This window comes from Acipenser ruthenus, chromosome 1 (genome assembly GCF_902713425.1).
Source record: "Acipenser ruthenus chromosome 1, fAciRut3.2 maternal haplotype, whole genome shotgun sequence".
Classification (NCBI taxonomy): Eukaryota; Metazoa; Chordata; class Actinopteri; order Acipenseriformes; family Acipenseridae; genus Acipenser; species Acipenser ruthenus.
In genome coordinates this window covers 44029028-44056440 of record NC_081189.1, presented here as the reverse complement: position 1 = coordinate 44056440, position 27413 = coordinate 44029028, and the positions used below count along the sequence as shown (strand labels likewise).

Sequence of the window (27413 nt, the reverse complement as noted above, 5' to 3'; positions counted from 1 at the left end):
AAGTTTCATTTTCCATATGTATAGCATGTGTTTTCTGCTAATTATTCTGCATCTGCAACTTAAACATATAAATGCCAAAGTTTATGGTGCAACTTGTCACAATGCTAGAATTGCCAGTGCATGAAACACAGAGGACTACACCAACAGACATGATAAGCCTGTTTTTACAGTCAAACAAGCAACCACTTGGTCTTATCAACCAGTAAAACCCTAGAAAGTAAATGACAAAGGTTTTTTGAATATGAGTGGATTCATTCAAATTTGAGTGGATTAATTTAAGTTCCACTTTATTAAGCAGTGCGTGTTTTTATTTATTATTTTTATTTACTTGTTTATTTAACCAGTAGGTTAAGCAACCGCATTACTGTAATGGTTATGGTATACTTTCAAACTGTGTTGTACAGATTATTCTAGCATCTGAAAGTAATTACTTAACTCACAAGGTTATTATACTGCTATTTCCCATAAATCTCACTGAAACATCAAATCTGTAACACTTTAAATATGTAATGGATACCAAGGGAAAATATTGTGAGAGCCTGCAGCTTGAATCACCTCATAGATTAAAAAACTTGGTAGAATCTGTAGAATAATGGTCTAATATGTCTGTCACCTCTCCAGCTCTCCCCATCCAACACATTTTTTATGTGTCAAAATGCAGACAATCCATTTAATTACAAATTAAGATGTTTTAAGATATTTCATGGAATGTTTTTTGGGGTTTGTGTTGTTAACTTAAATTGCATCTCCTAATATGATTTTGGGAAATACATGAATGCCCTCCCTTTCCCATAAATAACTGCTGCTGTGACATTTCCTGTGCTTTTTGTTTTCGTCAAGCTGAAACTATACAGTCTGACACACCATTGTTTCAGGACAGACTATGACCTTTGGAATCGTTTCCTCTCAATTTTTTTAAACCACATTCTTTCATGTTAAAGTTTCACAGTCTCCTAATAAATTGATTTTTTTTTTCAAACACTTGGAAGAAAAATAAAATATTGTGTTTGTTCTTTCATTTCAGTGCATGTAAGACTTCATGTGTAATGCAACGTAAAACTCAATCCACATAAACACATTATAGGAAAAGCTAAAAGAAAACATGTCTGAACCGGTTCTACAATATATCAGCTCATGTTTATATTTGTGTAGTTTTAATGTTGTACACCAGAAAGCCTGTATTTCTTATATATATCAGGAGATCTACATTATTCGAGCAGAGACATATTATTATTATTGTTATTATTTATTTCTTAGCAGACGCCCTTACCCAGGGCAACTTATAGTTGTAAACAAAAATACATTTGCAGCAGCTTTAATAAAATAAATAGATTTGTAATGCACAGAATACAAGGAGGTGGAGGACAAACAGCTTCTGATAATTCAGCCTATCATATAGAAATACAATGATTATCCTCTACTCTCTTTAAAAGGTTTAGAGTCCTGATACACCCATAAATTACTCCCAGGTAAAGTTTTGAAAAGGAAAAACTAAAGTTAAAGATATTTAGAACAACATCAAAGAAAAAAGGTAGTAGTCTCTTGCTATTTTTCTTTCTTTAACTTCAAATGATATATTGTATTTATTGAAAAGGTAGCCTGTTATAATTTACTAGTAAAGTATGTTATCTCATTTTTACAGTAAACCAAAAAGTGTTATCATTCCCAAAGGCAACATTTATTTTGTCATTGGATAGAAAGTGCAGATTGTAGACAATCAAACCAAGGAGAATATTATGTTTGGGTAGCTAGGAAAAAAAATCTGAATTCTGAATATGATTGGGTCATGCAGTCAGCTTGGCCAGAGCTGGAACACAAATCAAATGCAGATCAATCTCCCCAATCACTGCCAGTTTACACTGACAAATAGTAAATGAATGTGTTAATCTCTTACCAGAGAGCTAAGTGTACAGCACCTTATATATTCTGCACTATGTCCTTGCCTGTTTTCTTTCATACAATCTCTCAAGTCCCTCACCACACAATACGTCTTCTTTTCTTACTTTTAAATTTCCATAAGAGATAACCTGCAGCTTTATAATTTTTATTTTACGGCATATTTATAACAACACTTTTAAAACATACAAAAATAACAACTAACCACAAAATAACAACAACAAAATAATCAAAGCATCTAAATATTAACTTGCTGCAACAACAAAAACAACTACATTTTTTAAAATCAGAATCTGGATTAATCACCCTAGAGATTCCGTAACAACTGTGCTGTTCACTCTTTTTTTTCTCTCTGGACTATGTTATGATGAAAAACAGAGATTTATGAGATTTAGGAATAATTACCTTCATTTGGACTCGTATTTGACAAAGTTTCCTTTTATGAGCAGTTGAATCATTGCAAAAATCCTCATTCTGTAAGGTACTTCCAGCTTCCAGTCTGTGGGCTAAGCTGAAACCCACTGCTTTATGTCACGGAGGAAGTGTTTGTGAAAGTGATTTCCTTCTCTCAATAAAAAACAAAAATCAAATCCTTGAACTCTCTCAGGGTTAATCTGAAACAATGCATACACCTTTATGGGCTAAATGCTTGCAATTGAGATAAAGACACAGATAATGCCCTCCCCCCACCGCCGCGCCCGCCCCCATCCCCTTCATTTGTGTGATGTTGTTAGAAACTGTGATTCAAAGTCACAGTCTGCTTGCCAAGTTTCTGGTAATTGAAAGGACAAGTGTAACAATAACAATATGAAATTAATAGAGCCCATGTTCTATTTAATAGGCCAATATATTTAGCCATTCTAACTAACCATTCTTGGAAGTGTGATCCCTACAAGTGATACAAGTCATATGACTTGAGCTGGGCACAAGGGCACGGAAGTTATTAACTGTTTCAACACTAGAGACCTGTAAACAGGTCTAGGAAATATAACTACTCCCAACACTGCAGACTACTCTAGTAGAGTAGGGAAGATGACTCGCAAAAAAAACAAAAACAGACTTGTAAACTAACTTGATATAATATGTATTTCTGTACAACTATTTTCATTATAATATACTGAAACAATTTAATGAATTATCCTAGGATAGGCTTTCTGTAAAGTTACGACTGGTTTCACAGGCTTCAATTAGTACAAATCCTGGACTACTCATTGTTACCTATTTATTCAAGATTAGTGCTAATTGGGGTATTGAACGAATTAATGCTAAAATCTGATTTTTTTATGATTGATAAAAAAGCATAACACTATAATGGATGGATTTGGGGTTGTTCCTCCAAAGACCATTGATTCATTGTTTCCACTTGCCTGGAAATAATCCAGTTGAAACTGGTACAGATTAAGGTACATACAATATTACTAACTTACAAACATTTTTGTAAAGACATTACATCTGAGACATGACCTTGTAACCTTGACATCAGTGTGTTTAACTCTTCCAGCTGTAAAATTGAGTTAAAATCTCAAACCAATGTTGCCAGCCCTTTAGGAGGAGATTTCTGTGTTTGTTTTGCAGTATCTGTATTCCTGGTGTACCCAAGAAATACTAGTGTTGTAACAACCTTTCAAATGTGTAATACACATAGAGGTAAAAGAATACAGAACTGCAGTGAAGCATAGTAAAAACATTCCAAAACACAAGGTAGAGTAGAAATAACGCTCATCAACCAAACCACATTGACCATTTATAAAGTTCACATATAGGTTCACATAAGTGCACCTTTTCAGAATTATAAAAAGTCACTTGTTTGGTCCATGTTCTGTAATTGTTTTATTAATATGGAGTAGAAGAAAGATGCTTCAGCTTTTAGAATGTACTTTGGCTATGCACCAAAGAGAACTATATATTATTGTGACAGAAAATTAGTTTTGGTTGTAAATCTCCCTCCTGACCTCTGAGGGCACTAAGCAGTAAAAGGGGAAGGCTTTGGACGGGCAGGCCTGACAGTTCTTTCCCTGGGCCGGGAAGTCGGTCAGTCTGGAAGAAGGCAAGACTGTTGCAGGAATGTATTGACCTGGAAGGGAAACGACGTAGCAGCTGCAGACAGTAGAGACAGCTGCACTTGTTTACCAAGGGGTCATGTGTGATAGCGTAAAGGGGACAGATGATCGTAAATCTTTTCCTTTGCTTGGTTCGGAGAAGCACGGAACTGGAAGGACCGGGGGAGAGTTCCCAATTGAATTGTATTTGTGAAAAGTGTTCATGAGTGTTTTGTTTGTTTTTGTCGCTGTTAGTAATTGTCTTTTGTTTGTAAATTCACTAGACGGCTAACACGTCTCCGGAGCTGTCGCCTTGGGCCAGCACTACCCGGAACAACACTGCACCACAGTCACTGTTAAATTGTTATCACCCACCACCAACACTACTGCACACACCCAGACTGGCGACCGTGTATTGTATTGTGGAGCGGATAACGTGTACTATTAGTTGGTCTGCAAACCATTTATCGTTTCCCTCCGAGCTTTACACATTGGTGTGTATTGCCGGAGGATTATTGTTTTGTCACCAGACCGGGACTTTTATAAATAAAAAGAAGCCCCTTTTCCAAACCGGATTACAGTTTCTTTGTGAGATTTTTTCTGCACTGCATCACCTCTGCACCTGTTTCTAATCAGCAGCCACTTTGCCACACGTGGTGTCAGACACAGGATACGGATCGCAATGCACTGGCGGAGCTGCTGCAGGCGCTGGATAGCAGATGGGACACAGAGGAGAGGAGAGAGGAGCGCTAATTGAAAGGGTAGGGCTCATTGAAAGGGTAAGGCTGGCACTTTCCACAGCACCAGCCCCTACCGCAACACCAGCAATGTCGGCACCAAAGGCTCGGGCGATGACGATGACGGCGGAGGATGACACAGAGGCGTACTTGGTGACGTTTGAGAGGATGACTACCACTGTGTCATGGCTGCGGGAGCTCTGGGCAAGCCAGCTGGGACCCTGCCTGATCGGGGAGGCTCAGGCAGCCTACCAGGCGATGAGCGACCTCAGTGCTGGCAGTTATGACCTGGTCAAGCTGGCCATTCTCCGCTGCCTCAACGAGACCCACCAGGTACGGTTCAGGGAGTACCGAAAAATCCCCGGAGACACTCCCCAGGGTGGTTGCAGAGCGGTTGTGTGAAAACATGGTACACTGGCTGACCCCCGAGAAGAAAACCAACTTGGAAATGGGGGAAGCAGTGGTGGTGGAGCAATTCCTTCATGCGTTCTGCACCGATACCCAAGCCTGAACACGGTGCCACAAACCCAGAAGCCGCCGTAAAACTGGCGGAGTACTACGAGTACTCCCTGGTCTCCGCCCGGACTGGGATACTGTCGGTTCCTGCGCCTCGCAGCAGCCGACCTCTACCTCTCTCTCCTCCAACACCATCTCCACCATCAGTCCCAGGACCCAGACCTCCGAGACCGCCGACCCAATGGGCCGCCTTGCCTCCTCTTCATGGAGATCAAGGTTGGCCCCCAGCTGGGGTAGAGGTGCTGCCCCTGCCCCGTTGCCATACCAGCAATGGGACAAATACCTAACCAATGTTCCCTCTGTCCCCCCAACGTGTTTTAGGTGTAACCAACCAGGACATCTGGCCAGGTCATGCCTCGCTGCCATGGAGTGTGACGTGGCCACGTGGAATTGGGCACCTGAGATAGGTAAGCGTGGGGAAAATGGTCGGGAGGGGCCTTGTATGATTGATGTGGTTTTAGGTAATGTGAAAACCCACGCATTAGTGGACACGGGATGTCAGCAAACCTTGATTAGAACAGCTCTCTTGGGCAGTGTGTCATGGCGGCCACGAGGTCAGGTGGCCATCTCCTGTATCCATGGAGATACGGCGGCATACCCCACCCTAAAAGTATATTTATCGGTAGGACCCATAAACCTGGTAGTAAGGGTGGCGGATTCAAACAATTAATGCAAATAATGGCAGTCTCAGCCGCACACGTAAACGTGGCAGAAGAAAAGAAAAGGGAACAAATTGGTGATGTGTCTCCTTTTCAAGCTGAAATGTTTTCTCCTATTTTCTGTCCTAGAAGAAGAGAGACGGACCGCAAAATGGGAGGGAGCATCCCTGAGACAAGGCTGGGGTCTGGTGGGAGCGTGCTTGAATGGTAACAAACGCCAGTCAAAAGGAGTCGAACGCAGTGTGACCGAGAGGGTGAGGTTACTGGGCCATCCAGGGCAGATGCTACTCTGGCCACTCTCAATATACTGGACATGTGGTGCTCAAGCGCGGACATAGTGTGGGGCCAACATAATGACCTGTCACTAGTGCACACTTGGGGGCAGGTCTGGTCTACTGAAGGTAAAGATGTTGATTGCGCTGGGGTGCTAGTATATCCACACTTCAGTATCAAGGGGCAATTACTGTATAGGGTCAATCTAGCCGTGGGCACAGGACAGCATGTAACACAATTATTGGTTCCCCCGTCTTGTCGGACCAAGGTCATGAGGCTGGCGCATGATATCCCTTTTGTGGTGCACCTCAGAGCTGACAAGACAATTGGCTCGATTCTATTGGGTAGGTCTTCATACTGATGTGTAGCCACATGCCCAGACTGCCAGCGAGTAGAGCCGGGTCGAGGGCGCCACGCCTCTTTGATTTCACTGCCGATTATTTCCACTCCTTTTGAAAGCATTGCAATGGACATAGTGAGCCCTTTGCTACCTTCTGACTCTGGGTATACGCATATATTAGTAGTGGTAGATTATGCAACGCAATATCCAGAGGCAGTTCCATTGAGGTCCAGTACTGCCGCTGCAATAGCCACCAAATTAGTACAGATTATGTCTAGAGTAGGGATCCCCAAAGAGATCTTGACTGATCATGGAACCAATTTTCTGTCTAACACATTACAGCAGGTATATAAAATATAAAAAATACATCCCATCAGGACGTCTGTTTATCATCCACAGATGGACGGTTTGATGGAATGCTTTAATCAGACTTTGAAGTTGATGCTGAGATGGTTTTTAATGCAAGAGCAAAAGCATTGGGCATCGCTTCTTCAGTACCTCCTTTTTGCAGTGAGAGAGGTGCCGCAGAGTTCGACAGGGTTCTCCCCCTTCGAGCTCTTGTTCAGCCAACAGCCTTGAGGCATCCTCGATCTGTTGAGAGAGGGGTGGGAGGAGCACAAGGGCTAGTCCAAAAATGTAGTGAAGCATGTGCTCCTACAAAGAGATCGCCTAGATTTGGTTGGTCGTTTGGCCCAGGACAACCTCAGATCGGCTCAGCACCGACAACAGCAGCATTACAACAAAAATTCACTAATTCGAACCTTTCGATCAGGAGAGAAGGTAATGCTGCTACTTCCCTCATCAGAATCGAAATTGTGTGCTAAATGGCAGGGGCCATATTATTATTATTATTATTATTTATTTCTTAGCAGACGCCCTTATCCAGGGCGACTTACAATTGTTACAAGATATCACATTATTTTTACATACAATTACCCATTTATACAGTTGGGTTTTTTTTTTACTGGAGCAATCTAGGTAAAGTACCTTGCTCAAGGGTACAGCAGCAGTGTCCCCTACCAGGGATTGAACCCACAACCCTCCGGTCAAGAGTCCAGAGCCCTAACCACTACTCCACACTGCTGCCCATATGAAGTGATTCAGGCTATAGGGAAGGTGAATTATGAAATTAGACAGCCCGATCGCCGCAATGAATGTGAAATTTATCATGTAAATTTACTAAAGCCCTGGCAGGCAAGGGAGGTCTTGTTTATAGCCCCAGGCAATATAAAGGATGATTTAGGCCCCTGTCCAGAGACTCCTAGCACAAAAACCATTTTGACGGCAACGGGAGCTGCGTAAGCTTATTGAGGAGTTCAGCAATGTTTTTTCTGACTTGCCCGGCAGAACTAACTTGGTTGAATATGACATTATCTCTCCCTCAGGTGTCACTGTGTGCGGGAGAGACCTTACCAGATCAAGGAAAGTCAACAAAGTGGTTTTCGCAAAGAGGTATGGGACATGCTCAAGCTTGGGGTGATTGAACCTTCCAGGAGTGAGTGGTGCAGTCCTATTGTCATAGTGGCCAAGAAAAATGGCACCAACCACTTCTGTGTAGATTTCAGGAAGGTAAACGCTATTGCCAAGTTCGATGCGTACCCTATGCCTCGGGTCGACTAACTTTTAGATAGACAAGGTTTATCTCCACTCCGGACCTGACAAAGGGATACTGGCAGATCCCCTTAACCCGCAGTTCTAGAGAGAAAACTGCATTTTCAACACCAGAAGGGCTGTTTCACTTGAAAACCATGCCATTTGGGCTACACGGTGCGCCCGCTGCTTTTCAGAGACTGATGTACCAGGTTTTATGCCCACATCATGAATATGCAGCAGCGTATATTGATGACGTGGTCATTTACAGCTCCACCTGGCGAGAGCATTTGGCTAGGATTGCAGCCGTCCTTCAGTCTCTAAGGGTAGCCCAGCTGACTTTTGCCAAAACAGAAACTCACTATTTGGGATTTTTAATGGGGAATGGAAGGGTGAGACCCGTGGTCACCAGAATCCAGGCTTTGGTTGACGCAGCGATCCCCAAAACCAAGACTCAGGTGAGGTCACCAATGGGATTAGCCGGTTATTACCGCTGCTTTATCCCCGAGTATGCCACAGTAGTTAACCCTTTAGTTGACCTCACCAAGAAGAGTGCTCCAAATTTAATTAAATGGTCAGCTGAGTGTCAGGGGGCGTTTAATACTATTAAGCATAGACTTTAAAAGGCTCCCACTCTTATCACACTGGATTTCACCAAGAGATTCATCCTTCACCCCGATGCGTTGGATGTGGGTTTGGGTGCTATCTTGTCTTAAAAGGTAGATGGAGTAGAACACCCGATACTGTATCTCAGCAAAAAGATGCTACCTCGGGAGCATAACTACTCTGTAGTCGAAAAGGAGTGTTTGGCCATTAAATGGGCTACTCACTCTTTACAATACTACCTGCTGGGACACTCATTTGATCTTGTCACAGACCATGCCCCACTCAAGTGGTTAAGCACAATGAAGGACAGCAATGCCCAGATAACTCTGTTGTATGTGGCGTTGCAACCCTTCATGTACCACATGGTAACTGTGTGGGGAAAGACCATCAAAATGCAGATTATTTTTCCTGGGATGAAGAAGGCGAGACTCTGTTGCAGGAATGTATTGACCCGGAAGGGAAACAACCTAGCAGCTGCAGACAGTAGAGACAGCTGCACTCGTTTACCAAGGGGTCATGCGTGATAGCATAAAGGGGACGGAGGATCGTAAATCTTTTCCTTCGCTTCCTTCTGATACTAATCAGGCTCCTGCTATTCTACACATATCCGAATATAGCTCAGCTCACCGTCATGATGGAAAAGTATCGATGTGTAAGTCAGTCCAGGTAATCCTCACAACCCAGGCTACAGCGTCGGTTCCAGTAGTAGCAGCCCCGACCCCAGCTCCGAAGATGATGGCGGAGGATGACCCAGATGCCTTTTTGATAGTGTTTGAGTGGGTTGCCACGGTGTCAAGATGGCCGAATGAGACTTGGGCTGCTCACTTGGCCCCCTGCTTGACGGGGGAGGCACAAGCAGCCTATCAGGGTCTTCCCGCGAAGGATGCCCAAGACTACAACAAAGTCAAGCTGGAGGTTCTCCACCATCTTAATATCACTCCGGAACATCACCGCCGGATGTTGAAGACTTATAAGAGATCAGAGGGTGTTAGTCCCCGGAGGGTTGCCCAGAAGTTATGGGACCATCTTACCCGCTGGACCAAACCCACAGAATAAACTGTACAGCAAGTTTTGGAGACAATAGTGGTGGACCAGTTGGCAACTGTTCTTGGGGGCGACACCCGGGAATGGATCCTGAGACACAACCCTGAATCCTTGGTCCAGGCAATAAAGCTGGCTGAAGCCTACAAGGATTCCCTGCCTGTGAAAGACAGCAAGGAGAGCAAGAGCAACCCTGGTACCATGAGGCCTACTGGTATAAAAGGTAAGACCAGTGGGCCCAACCCATCTCCGAAACCACGGACGGCGAAGTTGGCGCCCCAGTGGGTAAGACAAAAAAAACCCTAACCCACTGGTTTTGGGCCAGCGGGAGAATTCCAATCCTTCTCTCGCTCCTTCCCCACAGCCCTCTCTCCCCAGGTGCTTCCGCTGCGGAGAGCCAGGCCACATAGCTCGGGATTGTCCACTGATGGAGGTTGGGAGCCTGAGTACCTGCTGGAACGTGGAAGCGGGTAAGAAACCTGGGTTTGGCTGGGAGACCCCTTATTGCATTAATGTGCAGGTTGGAAATAGGAGTACCCTCACTTTACTGGACTCTGGGTGCACACGGGGAAACCAGACTACTCCCTACCACTAAAATTAAGATCACGACAGGTGACCAGATGGAGGACATTAGAGTCACTGTCACAGAGGTGTTACCATACCCAGTGTTGTCAGGTAGGGACTGGCCCCTCTTTGATATATTAATTAAACAAAAGGGAGAAGACGATTGGCGAGATCTTCCCCCTTCAATCTGACCTGTTTATTACCTGGTTCTGGCCCAGAAAAACACTTATGGGACTGTGGCAATGTGCCCCGTCCCTGTGTGCATTTGTGTGTTGCGTGCGTGTGTTAATGTCGGTGTATAGATTGGTACACGGGATATAAACGGGTCTGTGTTTCACGTGTGATTTAAAAAGGTAGATTTGTATTTAGGCACGAGGAGGGCACAAATCACTTCACGTGCTGGTTAAATGTAATATGTGAGCACGGGGTTGCACAGAATTAATTCACGTGCTGGGATTCAAGTGAATAATTAATTAGTAATTGAATCCCAGCACAACAGTATATATAGATGCACATTTTCATTCAGTCGGGGTTGGGTGTTCGAGAGTGGAGAACGGGTGAGAGAGAAGGAGAACGTAAAAGTAGTAAAGTGAAATCTAGAAGTGTTTGTACTCACCGTGTTTGTTTGTCTCTCTGTGCACCGTTTGTTAAGTGTTTCGTACGTTTTGTTTGTCTATTTATTTTGGCGCAAGTGCCGTGTCCAGTGTTTTTGTCTGTTGAAACCTTTTATTTTCTGTGCTGTTTTATTAAATGCTGAGCGCGATCACGCACCCAGCTTCACCAAACCAAATCTCTGTCTGTTTATTTCCTGCATCTGGTCTGACGCCACCCACTCCGGCCGTCTTTGTGACAGGGACTTATGGGAAAGAGATATTGATTTGGTCTGGGAACAACAGAACGATCCCACTCTAAAATGTGCCAGGGACCATGTCAGGTCCATTGAGGGGAAGGTGTTGGATGGTAGAGGGCCTGAGACATTTCTGCATTTTGTTGTAGTCAGGCACTTACTCTACCAAGTAACCCGGGCTGATGGGATCAGGGAACAGATTACCCAACTGGTTGTTCCTGTGGCTTTTCGGGCTGGGGTCATGCAACTCGCACATGACCTACCGTTTGCAGGCCACCTACCTGGCGACTCAGGAGCGAATCCTGGCCGGTTCTACTGGCCCGGGCTCTACACACAGGTGCGGAACTATGTAGCAGCATGTCCTGACTGCCAGTTAGTTGACCAAAACGTGTTCACCCCGCCGCTCTGGTACTACTACCTATTGTATCTACACCGTTTGAGCGTATTGGTGTAGATTTGATAGGATCTCTGGAAGGAAGTGACACTGGATACTGGTACTTCTTAGTCATGGTGGATTATGCTACCAGGTACCCAGAGGCTATTCCTTTACGCACAATGCACTCCCGTCCAATAGCTGAGGAATTGGCAAAGATCTTTTCGAGGGTGGAAATCCCAAAGGAGATCCTCACTGACCAGGACACTAGTTTTATGTCTGACTGTGTCCAGCAGCTGTGTAAACTGCTCAAAATTCATTCTATCAAAACCTCAGTTTATCACCCACAGACGGATTGCTTGGTAGAATGGTTTAATCAGACCTTAAAACAAATGTTGCGCCGCTTTGTACCTTCTTTTTGCAGTCCGAGAAGTTCCCCAATCCTCAACGGGATTCTCCCCGTTTGAGCTATTATATGGTCGGCAACCAAGTGGAATTTTGGATCTAGTGAAAGAAGGTTGGGAAGAAGCCTCAAAATCCTCCAAAAATGTAGTGAAATATGTATTATGCTTGAGACCGTTTGTAGTTGGTCCGTCAATTGGCTAAAGACAATCTCAGAGCGGCGCAACGAAGACAAAAGAATCACTACAAACAAAAAGCAAGAATTCACACCTTCCAACTAGGAGACAACGTGTTATTGTTGCTCCCCACAACGGAATCTAAGTTGTTTGCTAAGTGGAATGGTCCATTTGAGGTAATTAGAGCTATGGACTGGTAAATTATGAAATCTGACAGCCTGGGTGTCGAAAAGAAACCCAAATTTACCAAATTAACCGACTCAAACCCTGGGTAGAAAGGGAAACTCATTTTATTTCCTCAGAGAACATCAAGGAGGACTTTGGACCCTCAGGTGAGCCATTAGAGGCCGCTGAAGTTCCAATGGGGAAGCAACTGTCACCTGATCAGTGAGGGGGAACTAAGGCATCTTATTCAGCAGTTTGGTGATGTGTTTTCTAATGTGCCTGGTAGAACTCACATAATTAAACATGGAATCCTTACTCCTCCAGGTTCCAGAGTGAGGGTTTGGGCATACCAGGTCCCTGAGAGTCAGAGGGAGGCAGTTCAAACAGAGGTGGAAAGCATGCTTAGGCTTGGGGTGATTGAACCTTCTCGGAGTGAATGGTGCAGCCCGGATGTGCCGTCAAAAAAACAGACTGTTCGCTAAGGCTGTGGATTGACTTCTGAAGGGTGAATGCCATCTCAAAGTTTGATGCTTACCCTATGCCACGGGTCGATGGAACTCTTGGAGCGCCTGGGGCAGGCTAGCTTTATCTCTACTTTGGACCTCACCAAGTATATTGGCAAATTCCTTTGACGGAGGAGTCTAGGGAGAAAACGGCATTCATCACCCCCAACAGCCAATTTCGCACAATGCTGTTTGGTCTACACGGGGCCCCGGCGACTTTTAAGAGACTGATGGACAGGGTGTTACTTCCACATCGAGAATATGCTGCCGCATACACTACTGGTCAAAAGTTTTAGAACACCTCCATTTTTCCAGTTTTTATTGAAATTTACGCAGTTTAATGTCTCAATGTACTCTGAAATTAAAGCATAGAACAAATAAACAATTGGAGATAAAAAAGAAATCATAGAATCGTTTTGTTTAACAAAATTTAATCTAAATTTTTGACTCATCAAAGTAGCCACCTTTTGCAGATATAACAGCCGAACACACATGTGGCATTCTTTCTACAATGGTAATCAAATATTGTTCGGAAAGTTCTTCCTAACACTGTTGCAGAAGTTTCCACAAATGTGTTGCACTTGTAGTTTGCTTTGCTTTCACCCTTCTGTCCAGTTCATCCCAAACCAGCTCGATGGGGTTTAAGTCTGGAGACTGTGCTGGCCATTCCATGATTTGAAGCCTACCGTCTTGTTCTTTTCTTTTAAGGTAGTTCTGACATAGCCTGGAGGTATGTTTTGGGTCATTATCTTGCTGTAGGATGAACCCCTGACCAACTAGGCGTATACCAGAGGGTATTGCATGGCGCTGCAAAATGCTGTGGTAGCAGTTTTGGTTCAGGGTACCACTCACTCTGTGCAAGTCGCCGACTCTGGATCCAGCAAAAGAGCCCCAGACCATCACGCTTCCTCCTCCATGTTTGACAGTTGGTGTTACACACCGAGGAACCATCCTGTCGCCTACTCGACGGCGTACAAAAACCCTGTGTGATGAACCGAAGATTTCAAATTTTGATTCATCGGTCCATAAGACCTTCTTCCAGTCTTCAGTAGTCCACTGGCGGTGCTTCATGGCCCAGGCAAGCCTCTTTTTCTTATTTTGCCGTCTTAGCAATGGCTTACTTACTGCCAATCGACCTGTCAAACCTGCAGCTCAAAGTCTTCTCTTCACAGTTGAAACTGAGACTTGCTTACTTCGACCAGTCTTAAGCTTTGCTTGAAGTTGTTGTCCTGTGAGCCACCTATCACGCAAGCTGTTGACTCTCAGAAACTTGTCTTCTGATTCTGTTGTGGCTTTGGGTCTGCCAGACCTCATCCTGTCAGAGTTTCCTTCAGTTTCCAAGTACCTTTTGATGGTGTAGGAAACTGTACTAATCGAATCGACCATGAAGTTCCCAACAACGATCGCGTGACTGACGTTAGGGCGGAAGTGCAGTTACAACGGTTGCCATATTTGTTGGGTGCAGCAACCCAGGAACACGCTGGAACATTCTGTAATCGGCAGATGATTGAGCGCTGCTGATTGGGGGGGGGGGGGGGGGCGTTTTCTTGTGTATATACGGCCTGGGTTGTAATAGCTCGGGGTTGGTTTTGTTTTGAAAGAGAGAAGCACACTGTTTGCACAGGCACTTGTTAAGAGAGAACGTTGGTTAAAAAGGACGCTAACATTCTGTGTGGACTTCTTATAGAACAGATCCAGAGAGAGAGAGAGAGAGAGAGTGAGAGAGAGAGAGAGAGAGAGAGAGAAAACCCAGTGGGACGTTGACTCTTCCCATGAGGTGAAACCATCCAGGAAGCTTTAAAAACTGTAAAACAGTCTCCTTTTGTTTATTTTTAGATCCTTGGTTAGCGGTTCTTTTAAGTTTAAGACTCTTTAATTTAACCAAACTGAATACCTGTGTTGGTTGGAGGGGAGGATTTTTCATGGAATTATTTTGGTGATTTATGTAAAGAAAGTATGATTATTATTATTATTATTATTATTATTATTTATTTCTTAGCAGACGCCCTTATCCAGGGCGACTTACAATCGTAAGCAAATACATTAAGTGTTACAATACAAGTAATACAGTAAGAGCAAGAAATACAATAACTTTTGTTCAAGCAAAGTACAAGTGTGACAAACCACAATTCAATAATACAGCAGATAATAGTGATAGTTACATCAGGATGTGATTAAATACAAAACACTACACGTTAAACACTTGGCAGATTACAGTATTCTGAAGTACAGGATTAAATGCAGTAAAATAGGGGGCAGATAAGAGCACAATAAAGCACATTTAAATTAAGGGTGATAGTGTCACAGGATACAAACAGAGGAGTTCTACAGGTGCTGTTTGAAGAGGTGAGTCTTGAGGAGGCACCGGAATGTGGTCAGGGACTGGGCAGTCCTGACATCTGTAGGAAGGTCATTCCACCACTGCGGAGCAAGGGTGGAGAAAGAGCGGGCTCTGGAGGCAGGGGAGCGTAGCGGAGGTAGAGCCAGTCTTCTAGTGCAGGCGGAGCGGAGAGGTCGAGTGGGGGTGTAGGGAGAGATGAGGGTCTGGAGGTAGCTGGGTGCAGTCTGGTCAAGGCATCTGTAGGCTAGTACAAGAGTCTTGAACTGGATGCGAGCGGTGATCGGGAGCCAGTGGAGTGAGCGGAGTAGTGGAGTAGCGTGGGCGAAGCGAGGCAGAGAGAACACCAAGCAGGCAGCAGAGTTCTGGATGAATCTTTAAAGGAACTTTGAGTTATTCAAATAAGAAGAAGGAATTTATAGAGAAACGTGTGATCAAAAAGCCTGTGGAATTATGAAGATTTTGTGAAAGATAATAAATAGAAAATAATAGAACTTTCTAGAAACTCAATACTGCCTCAAGTGGTTTTATTCGGTAGCACACTCCCACAGTCTGTGACAATGTCCAATAGGAATGCATGGGCGGGGTCATGTATTTATTTCCAGTCTTTTTGATAGTTTCCAAGTCTCATCTGGTGTGGATTGACATTCTGTTTACTGATCAAAACACTTTGTATATCTCTTTACTAAAGAGTAGAGACTATACCTTGGAGTTTGCTGCAACACGCTGGGTCTGTGGGTAGGACTGAGCCTTGTCAATGACCCTGCACTGTTGCTTCAACCCTGCTTAAATACCTGTTCTTCCCATACAAGACTCAATCTAGCCAGTGTTTGTCTGCGTCTTCTCCATCCATCCATTTTTGTTGCAACTACGTTGTAAGTAGGCGTATGATTTTATATACCCTTATAACTAATTAGCAAATATACACAAATTATGTATTTAATATATTAACGGTGTTTGTGTAAGTTTCCACATTTTCTGCATAATTAATTTTAATATTTCAACAAAGTACCTGTGTTTGAAACCAAAACATCATGGGTTGTTTTTAATATATTTGTTCCACTGCTTAATTGATACAATAACGCACATTTGTGATTATTGAACACATAATCCTTTTGTTTAGCACATTAACAGTTACCCAGTTGGCTAAGACTAATATATATGGGTGTGTGAAAGGACATCAGTAGCCTAAGAAGCATAAGAAAAGCAGTAATGGGAATTGGTGAGTGCTGTCAGTTTTTGTACACATGCTACTTCTACCATTTCTAGAACAACTAATTCTCAACAATAATAGTAATAACTATTATTATTTTCTTCTTCTTGGCAGCATGAACCCTTTTAACTGCAAGTCTTTTGCATTCTAGACAGATGGGGGTAACCTTCTCTTCATCTCTGCCTAGCGCGTAAAGCCTCATGTAAACCCCTATGCATTATTTGAACGATATCCTTTATTGCACAGCATCTCTTTTCAGCGTGTTTGATGATTTTTAAATAAACCCTCCCGTTTATTATTAATGAGGTTGTTTGCATTTGGACAACTAAATTCTCTCTCTAAAATAAACTCTCATGTAAACGTGGAAGCAGAACTGTCATGACCAAAAAAGCGCTAGAGATCTGTTGTCACGCTTTTCAGTTTTTGCTTGTAAACTGCCCCAATGTAGCGACTGTGTGCTGATAGTTTTAACCACCTGTGTGTGGCAAGTTTGCCTGCGTGTATGGAGGAGCGAGACTTTTTGGCTTTTAACTTTTTGGGAGAGAAAGCTAATAAAAAGCTTTTTTTGCACCGCCGCTGGAAACCCAGCACACAGTCGCTACATTGTTGGCGACTATTTGCGACTCAGCGTTTATTATGTAAGATCACTAACATCTGCAATCATGAAAACTCTGCCTGCACACAACTTTATAGAAATGACATAAGAAAATTACAACATTCCAGCAACATCATTAAAGGTTGTGTCAGTGGGTAATAACAGTTTGTATTGTAATAATAACAAAAACTGTAAAATCCACTAAAGACAGCCCGGTAAATATCGGAATACAAGCGTGTTGTAAGTTCAGCTTGCAGCACAATAAAGAAACAAACATGGTTTTAAAATTAATAAAAGCAATGAGTATCATGCTTTATTAACACATATTTATTTATTTATTGTTCACCCTCAAAACCTGTACATTGGTAAGCATGGACAATTGATGAAAAATTAACCAGCAACGAATCTTCATTGCAAAACAACCGCATTAAACACTGTGTTACTGTAATATGAAAAATAAGTTTATACTGTTGGCCCACAACACACTAAAAATGATTCAAACTGTTTAATCAATACAAGTACCAGTTTTATCATAAAATCAAAGCAACAGTGACTAATTTGTTTCTATAACATGTACATTGATAAAAAAAAGAACGCTGGGAAAGGAGCAAAATACAAATATACATTGCAAGACTCAAATGCACGGAATACTGTTAACACGTAAAAAAAACACGTACAAATACACTAAAAGGCAACCCTGTTAATATCAGAAAAAAAGAATAATGTCATAAAAAAACTGCTACGTTTACCTTTTAAAATAAATTTAAATCAGTTTTCTTATCATTCATCCTGAGCCTCGGGGTCTCTTCATCGCTGTTGAAAAACAAATTGGTAAGCTCGCTGTACAGCCATGTGTGTGTATTGACTGGAACATTCAGTATGACGCGCATTATATTATTATTCACAACCCGGCGTTTAAAAGAGACCTGGCGTCTATTTACCATATTTCCCAGCAGCCCTGGCCCTTATTAGAGACCCGGTGAGTATTGGAGACCGGCAATTATTTGAAGTTTTACGGTATATATACACATACAGTGGTTTGCAGAAGTATACACCCCCCTGCAAAGTTTTTACATTTAGTTGGGACCTGAGCGTACTCCACGACGCTTTCAAATTAGACTTTACATGTAGAATCTACACAAACTACTCCACATTGATAAAGTTAAAAAATCCATATTGAATATAAATAAGTAAGATTTACAGAGAAAAACAGTTGCATAAGTATTCAACCCCTTTGCTACTGCAGCCCTAAATCAGCTCAGGTGCAAATGATTTGTTTGAAAGGTCACAAAATTAGTGAAATGGTTTCAGCCTTTGTGTACTCAAAGTGGTTTAACTTGTAGATCATTTCCCTCAGGTATATAAAGACTTTCAAGCTGCAACTCACATAGTGATCCAACAAAGCAACGATGAAGACCAATTAGCTTTCGGAACAAGTCAGGGATAAAGTGGTAGAGAGGTACAGAGTAGGAGAAGGGTACAAGAAAAATTCAAAGGCGCTGTAACAGGGGAGATCTGGACTGACTGTCTGGCACATCCGTATTACTGCAGGTAGAGGTCAGCAGTCTCGTGGGATCCGCATGTCGGTCATGGCGATGACACTGAGAGGTGGGGAAGAGGGTGTGTGTGCTTTCCCTCTCTCTGAGTGGCTGAGGGGCGGGCCTTGGGAGACTGCTCGGCCCATAAGATCTGGTTTGGTTGGGCGCTCAGGTGGCCGTGTTTGGGGAATACCCAGTGACACTGACGAAAGTTTTAAAATAAAACGAGGCAAAACTGGCTGAGAAAAACAGCCGGCCTTAAAATAATTGATCGGGAAAAGAAATAACAGAAATCACCACGTACCCGAGGGGACGTGCTTAGTTGTACGGGGAACTCCGGCCATCCCAGTGTATAGGTAATTGAGCGTAGGACGGAGGCCCGTTCTGACCGGCTTAGCGGCAGTGGGGGCACTACGTAAGCAGCACTTTTTGTTTGTAGTTTTATTACTGTGTTTTATTTTCCCTTTTTCTTTCACCTTTGGTTTTCATTTTTATTTGCGAGCACTTGTTGTGCCTATACCTGTATTGGTAAACGCCGTGATTCTGGTTACTGTTGTCAGTATCCAGAACACGGACAACAGCGCCATCTACTGCCTCAAATAAATCAGTACGCCTGAGCGGCGCTACAAATAAAGTACTGTCTCCTTGTGTCAGTGAATTGCCCACCACCCTTCCACAGGCGCTGATTATCCCTCTCAGCACAGTGAAGGCCATCATTAAGAAGTGGAAGGTGCATCATACCAACCAAACACTACCCAGATCAGGTCGCCCTCCCAAACTGAGCAGCCAGGTAAGCAGGAAACTGGTTTGGGATGTCACTCTGAAGCCAACAATGACCTTGAGAGATCTGCAATGTTCTGTGTCTGAGATGGGAGTCAGTGTTCGCACATCAACAGTAAGCCGGTCCCTACACAAAGCTGACCTGTATGGATGGGTGGCAAGAAAGAAGCCATTACTCAAAAAGCCTAATCTTAAATCACTTATGGAGTTTGCGAAAAAGCATGTAGATGATACTGCAGACATGTGGAAAAAGGTTTTGTTGTCTGACAAGACAAAAATTGAACTTTTCGGTCTAAATTCCAAGCGTTACGTCTGGCGCAAGCCCAACACTGCACATCACCCAGTCAACACCATCCCAACTGTCAAGCATGTTGGTGGCAGCATCATGTTATGGGGATGCTTCATTTCAGCAGGGACTGGGAAGCTTGTCAGGATAGAGGGGAGAATGGATGGTGCAAAGTACAGGCGAATCCTTGAGGAAAACCTGTTTGAGTCAGCCAAGACTCTGAAACTGGGGAGGAAATTCACATTTCAGCAGGACAATGACCCGAAGCACAAAGCCAAAGCCACACTGGAGTGGTTGAACAAGAAGAGAATTAATGATCTTGAATCCAATCGAAAATGTATGGCGAGACTTGAAGATTGCAGTCCATCGACGATCCCCAACAAACTTATCAGAACTGGAAAAATTTTCCCATGAAGAATGGGCAAACATTTTACCATCCTACTGTGCAAAGCTAGTAGAGACCTATCCAAAAAGACTCATAGCAGTAATTGCTGCAAAAGGTGCTTCTACCAAGTACTGAATTAAGGGGCTGAGTAATGCAACCAGTAAATTTCATTTTGTACATTTTCTTTGTAAGTTTTGCTGACATTTAACCTCATCCTCATATAACAGTGTTCAGTTTAACCACTACAGCTTTGAATAAAAAACGTTTGTTTGAAAAACTGTGCACACATTATTTGTAATTCAACAAAATGTGACATTATTGGTAGGGGGTGAATACTTCTGCAAATCACTGTATATATTAGGAATTTTAATTGATTAATGAATAATCACACTTCTGGACTTTGATCAAGTAAAAAAAAAACATTATGTAAAATGTACCCTCCATTAAAAAGAAAGATCAACAAATGTGTATGATTAAAAAAGCAAGGCAATTACAGGTATATAACAGGTTTTAAGATTGTTGTTCTTTTGTATCTGTAATAACATTGTTGTAATTGGACAACTTTGCATCGTGCCTGTTAATGCACTACTTTAGGTATGAGGTTTTCATGCATCAGCAGCCCCCAAGCATGCATATAAGAATTTAATGGCAGAACTGTGCCATGAGGATTTGTGTGGGTACAGTAATTTTATTAGAATAGATCCTGCCACATTTGATGAGTTGCTGGGGAAAGTGACGGGTAAAATCACTTATCAAGACACAAATATGAGAAGAACCATTCCAGCAGGTGAACGACTGGCACTGACACAATGTTTTTTAGCCACCGGTGAGTTTACAAAATTTGTATATCTCCAATATCATAATTAAAATAAATCGACCCTCACTCACGTTCATTCTTTTTATGGTGTTTTTTACCTTTGTATTTTCAGGAGAGTCGTACCAGAGTCTGGAGTATTTGTACAGGGTACCTGCACAAACCATTGGATATATTGTACCTGAAACTTGTAAAGTGATTTGTGAAGTGCTACAAGAAGAGTATTTTATGGTAAATTTGAAGGAGTATTATTCACTCGCCATTTCACTTAATTGACACTTTCTAATATTAAACTCTCTAAAAGTAATTTTACTTGAATCTCAAAATATAAATAGATTCAAATGTCTAATTGATTTTTAACTCTCTGGTCTTTGAAACACAGTAAATGTACATCTGGTAGGTCTACGTCAATGTGAAATTGATGCAATGAGCAGGTAATCTATATAATGCTAGAAACCTTATTACCAGTCACAAAACATTCATGCAGTGCTATGTTTACACCTGTTTTTTTGTTTCTGTTTTGTTTTTAAATAAGAAAACAAAACATTAATGTTACAAAGTATAAAAAAATTCAAGAGTTAATTTCACACGTACCTTGGTTGTTACTTTGTAGTTTGTAACATTAACTTTTCCTTTGCTAAAAAAAAAGCAGCAAATTTTTCTCAGTGAAGTGACACAAATATGATACATATAAACATGAGTTCCAAAAACATTTATTTTGTGCAATTTGTTTGTTACACACATCTGTTCCAATTAAATGGCTACACGTTGAAACAAATGCAAAATGGTCAAATCAATGTCATATTGTAAGTGAATCTGCATATAATGCACAGTTCACCGCCTACCTCTGTAAAGAGCTTTGTGATGGTGGTCCGCTATGAAAGGTGCTGTGCAGAAATCTCTCAACCCACTCCCTTACCTACTGAAACAGAAACTCTACCGTATGTGTTTGTGGCTGATGATGCTTTCAACATCATGAAGCCATATGGATTGCATGCTTTACCTGGCGAGAACCGCGTTGATAAAATAATTTTTAATTACCGATTGAGTAGAGCTAGCTGAATTGTGGAAAATGCATTTGGAATATTATCAAACCGTTTCCGTATTTTCATGCCCCCTATTGCTCTAGAATCAGAGAAAGTCGAACATAGTTGTGGCTGTCTGTGCACTGCACAATTTTCTGCGTTCTCAAAGTACAGGCATCATATTTATATGCCTACAGACCATTTGGATACTGAAGATACTGATGATACCCATAGCATTCTACCCGGGCACCGGCAACAGGGACCCACACCCCAAGGGTGGACGGGTCTGAGACCACAGGGCAGCAACAGGTCTTCAGCCCACACCCAGGAAGTCAGAAAACACTTCTACAGATATTTTAATTCCGATTCTGGCAAAAGTACCTTGGCAGGGCAGTGTAATATAATAGTTTAGATTTTTTCAAGGTCATACAAATTATATCCAAATATTAAAATATTAACTGAATCACATTACGTACAAATATATTTTCATCATATTTAATATAAATAAATAAAGATCTTGGTATTTATATGTTGGCCACTTTGCACTTCCTAACCCAATTCCTCTGCAGCGTGACCATGTTACTATAATCACCCTGTATATATTTGATATATATATATTTGTTGTTTGTTTATATAATCATTATTTGAATATCGCTGTATAAATTGATTGATGCATTATCTATTTCTGTGTTCTTATTAAATACCTCATTTGTATAATGTATTGCTCTTGTGCTGTTATCTGTTTTTCAAGTCTTTACCTTGAAATTATTAAGAAGTGCAAGAAATAAGTCAATCCTCTAGTCCCAAGTCACAAGGAGGCACCCCCCCGTCTTTTTTTTTTCATTTTGTATGATTTTGAAATCATGCCTTTCCTCGTGTAGAAAGGAAATGATACTGCTGATCCTTTAAAAAGTATAACAAAAAAGAATGCAACTGCTTCTATCATTTACAACTGTCTAGAAGCTATGTGTGTTAAAGAGTGTATTTTATTAAGGAAAACACAATTTTTATGTTAAATCTTGGCTTAAGAACAACACATTTGTGTTACATTCAACAGAATTTGTGTTGTACTTTAACACAGATGACGTTAACACACACTACGTTGTCGGACTAACACTATTAATTATAAAATCCTTTCCTTGATATTTAAAAAGAACAAAACTTAATGGGGAGAGAAGGGGTAATCTTGGGTAATATGATGAGCTACGTATACTCACCTCTAAGTTTGATGTTCCTGTTTTTGGTGTGACAAAGTTGTCAAGGAAGCTTAGCCTAGCCAGATAGCACCACTTGGGTTTGTTGTTTGTGTTCTCAAATTCTTTAACTTTTTGAAAACTTGGTCTTCTAACCCTAAAATATATATATAGGCTTGTGACGGAAATATAATGAGTTCTGGTTGTAAATCTCCCTCTCGACCTGTGAGGGTACTAAGTAGCGAAAGGGAAAGGCTTTGGACAGGTTGGCCTGACAGTTAATTCCCTGGGTCAGGAGGTCAGTCAGCCTGGAAAAAGACAAGCCTCCGTTGCAGGAACGTATTGACCTGGAAGGGAAACGAGGTAGCAGCTGCAGGCAATAGAGTCAACTGTAATCGTTTACCAAGGGGTCATGCATAATCGCATAAAAGGGGCCAGAGAATTGTAAATCTTTTCCTTCGCTTGGGTTTCAGAGAGACGAGGAAACTGGAAGGACCGGGAGATTTCCCCAAACTAAAAAACAGAGAAAGTGAGTGTTTTGTTTGTTTTGTCTGTTTAGTAACTGTCTGTGTTTTTGTTATATAGCACTAGATGGCTAAACACCAATCCGGAGCTGTCGCCAAGGGCCAGCACAAAACCGGATCACCACTGCACTACCGTCATGATTAACATTGTTATCAGCACTTGTTTCACCAATAGCACGTATTATATTGTACTCCACCACAAGCACTGAGAGCACTCACTTTGGACCTATGATCGTGTGTGTGTCTAATTGTGTGTGTTTCGTACTGTGCTTATTGTTTGCGGGACTGCAACCCTTTTTATCATTACTGTGCAATACACATTGTTGTGTATTGCCAACTCTTTATTATTTACCGGCTGGTCATCAGACCATTGGATTTTTAAGCATTAAACAAACCATTTCACCCGAACTTTGTTGTCTGTGTGTTCTTGGAATTACTGCATCCGCACCACACCTGCTATACACCTGCTACCAATTACCACTTTGCCACAAGGCTACTTTTAAAAGCTTTATGTGCATCACATGATTTTCAATATTTGCTTTCAATACATGATTGCTTAACATACATACACATAGATTATATGTTTGGTATGGCCTAGTAATTATTTTATTTAGAATACAACATTTAAAAAAAAAAAATTAATTAAAATAAGTACTTATAAGTATCCTAATTATGTCTGTAGTCTAGAAAAATAATATACTTAGCGGTAACTTTTTTTTTTTTAAATGTCATTTAAAAATATAATTTCTAATTTAACATATTGACCGGTTTAAACAGTTTGACCAAGCTGCACTTTTCACCTCTAAATATCAAAAACCCACCTGTCATGTTAATTTCGGCAGCAGTTTTCTCTATTGCCTTGCTCCTTACATTCCTATCATGGTATTCTTTTGTTTTGGTATTGTATAGGCACGGATGTTTTCATACAGGTCAATTAGTTTTTCAACTGACTCCCATTGCCACGTAACTATAGATACCATTTTACCCTGTCGTTATGAATGACTTTTATCATATGATATCAACCGCTTATTGATTATGAGTGACTTGTCGCCAAGAATAGAGAAGAGCTCTATTCACTGACGACTTGTCGCTCCTCACAGATGACAGACGATTTTTCATCATACACGATTTTGTCGTCGGCGATATGTTGGTCTGACAAAATCACCCTGTGTATGGTGGCCTTTAGGAGCCTTTAAATACCAATACCATTACCATTATAAGACAGAATAAGGCCATGTCCACACTACGTAACCGATCTCGAGAACCGTACTTGAAACCGCTCTAATTAATACAGCTCAAAGCGTCCACACTGAAGTACCGTTTCATGTATAGTCAGTCTTATTGCGTCCACACACCATTACAATAGTTCAGTTACAATTCCCATCAGCGCAACGAACCGTGGAAATTAATACAATAGTATCCCACCATGCCCTGTATTTTATTTTAAAATAATGTGTTATGCCACATATTGTATATGAAATATAACAAGTATTGTGGAAAAAGTAAATCCGAACACACACACGTAGGGCTTGAAGTTTTCTGGTTTTATTTTTAATCATTTTTAATCCCTTTAAACAAACTGAGCTGATTCTGTTTTATAATTAAACTCAGAAAACGCTGTTAATTACAAAACAATCTTTGTTTTTACCTTCATATCTTGCCTGAGCCTAATTCTGGTCCTCTTAATTTTATTTCAAACAGAGCTGACAAATTACGTAATTTGTTCATCCCTGATCCTACTTTTAACTCGCATTTCATTTTTGCAGTCGCCTAATTTAATGTTGTGTTTTTGTCATTTTCCCCACTAGTTTAACAGAGATGTCCTGACAGATTTTTTGAAGCATACAAATGAATACCTAGTGCGGAGTGTACACTGATAGCAAGTCCTTCAGGCGCCTGCTATGAGTATTTCGCCAAACATACCACAAAGCATTTTGGGATATTAGAGGATACACAAAAAAATGTAGTTTGGTATTACAGCGTCCACACTTGTGATAAACCGCACTACCTGATGCGATCTAATTAGAACCGGACTCGAGACTACCTCCTGAGGTGGTCTCGAGTCCGGTTCTCGAGTACGGTATTAAATGCTGCGTAGTGTGGACGCAAACCGTATTTAGCACCTTTAAGCCAGCTTAAATGCAACTAATACGGTTTAAAGGTATAGTGTGGACAGGGCCTTAGACTCTACAGGTACATTATGTAAAAAAAATAAAATAAATCTAACCTATGGAGATTGTTACTTGGTTACTCAGATGCATATTTAAAGGCAAAAGGGCAGCAGTGTGGAGTAGTGGTTAGGGCTCTGGACTCTTGACCGGAGGGTCGTGGGTTCAATCCCCGGTGGGTACACTGCTGCTGTACCCTTGAGCAAGGTACTTTACCTAGATTGCTCCAGTAAAAAACCCAACTGTATAAATGGGTAATTGTATGTAAAAATAATGTGGTATCTTGTAACAATTGTAAGTCGCCCTGGATAAGGGCGTCAGCTAAGAAATAAATAATAATAATAATAATAATAATGTTTTAGTCCATGGTAATCCAAATGATTAACATGACAATTACTTTGTATAAAGTATATTTTCTACAGACACCACGTTTTATGAGTTATAATGCCCCATTCAGTCCATGGCTAGAAGCAATAAGAAAATGGTTTGTGATCTGATTACCTGGCACTTCAAACTGGCTTAGAAATACAATACCTGAGGCTTTCTCTGTATAATAGTTAACCAATCTCTGCTCAGTGTACTATTTCTCACTGTTAAATTGGTTGTTCTTTAACTCAACCATATTTTATCACAAGTATATTTATTTTCAATACACATTGCTCAAGTAGTTGTAAAAACAATAATTAAAAACAAATACAAAAAATGATAACAGTAATAATACTGATTGTAGTGTATGTTATTATATGTTATTATCTTTAAGATTATCAGTATCATATTAGAGACAATAGGTACTGTACACGACAAAAAAACTAATAGTGACAAAAGATGGCAAATAAAGGTGTGAAATCCATTGGATGAGTATGGTTGACCATGTTTGCTTTGTCAAACACTGTGCAATACTTGATTACAATAAAGAACGTGATACACCTTGTGTGTTTCTGGCATCAGATGCCCAATACCATAATACCTAAGCTTTAATAAGCCTGTTTGCAAACTTCCAGGTTTGCAAAGCTGGACTTCACATATTTTGTGTGCAATGGTTTAGTCTACAACTAAAGACATCATATCACAGAACAGTACATGCAAACATTTTAAATGCATATGGCAATTGTTACTTTTACATGCTAGATTAGATTTGATTTGTTTGATTTGATTTATCTGATATAGAGTATAAATTACCACTTGGTAGTAATGGCTGATGTTTACTATTTATAACTACCATCTATTAGAATCAAGTATTTCATCCCATGCTTTCCATTTGGAAGTTTTACTTTGTAAAAATGTAGAAATGCTTTACTTTATTTCATTTTTAATTAGTGTGAGTAAACTGAAAGATATACAAATTCAACAATCAACAAGGTCATTTTGTTTGCTCCTTGACCAACTTCCTTTACCTTTGAGAGTTTCAATAAAATGTTTTATGCGAAAATAAGAAAAGCAAACTGCAATAAAAATAGATGACTAAAATGAATAAACAGAATATATTGTACAGATGTATATTTACAGAAGTTTGTCTCAGTACAAAACCAAAGGGTTTTGAATGGTATTCAAACTTATTGTTTCATACATAGTCATGACTGCTTCACAATTCACATTTAATTGTTGCTCAAACAAAACTAGTACATTATGTTTGATTGAAAATCACTGATGACTTCTACCTGAAAACATAAAATGGCATTTAAAGTATCAAAAGTTTCATCACCAGATACAGAGACCCTTAAAACAATGTGTAGCAGTCTTCAAAATAGAATTAACATTGTAAATTATGCTGCATCGGATGTCTACTACAGCTTTACACAGTTAATTAAACTTATAGTTTTACTCATA

At 41.1% G+C, this 27413-nt stretch overlaps 1 protein-coding gene across 1 annotated transcript in view; it reads right to left on the bottom strand.

Annotated features, from left to right (window-relative positions):
• trpm6 (transient receptor potential cation channel, subfamily M, member 6) overlaps nucleotides 1–2537 on the bottom strand; it is a 79352-nt gene extending 76815 nt beyond the window's left edge. The window contains exon 1 of the mRNA XM_059025563.1: nucleotides 2302–2537. Within this exon, the coding sequence (XP_058881546.1) occupies nucleotides 2302–2307 (6 nt within the window). The 5' untranslated portion in view covers nucleotides 2308–2537. The remainder of the gene's footprint in view (nucleotides 1–2301) is intronic.
• Between the last annotated feature and the right edge of the window lie 24876 nt (nucleotides 2538–27413).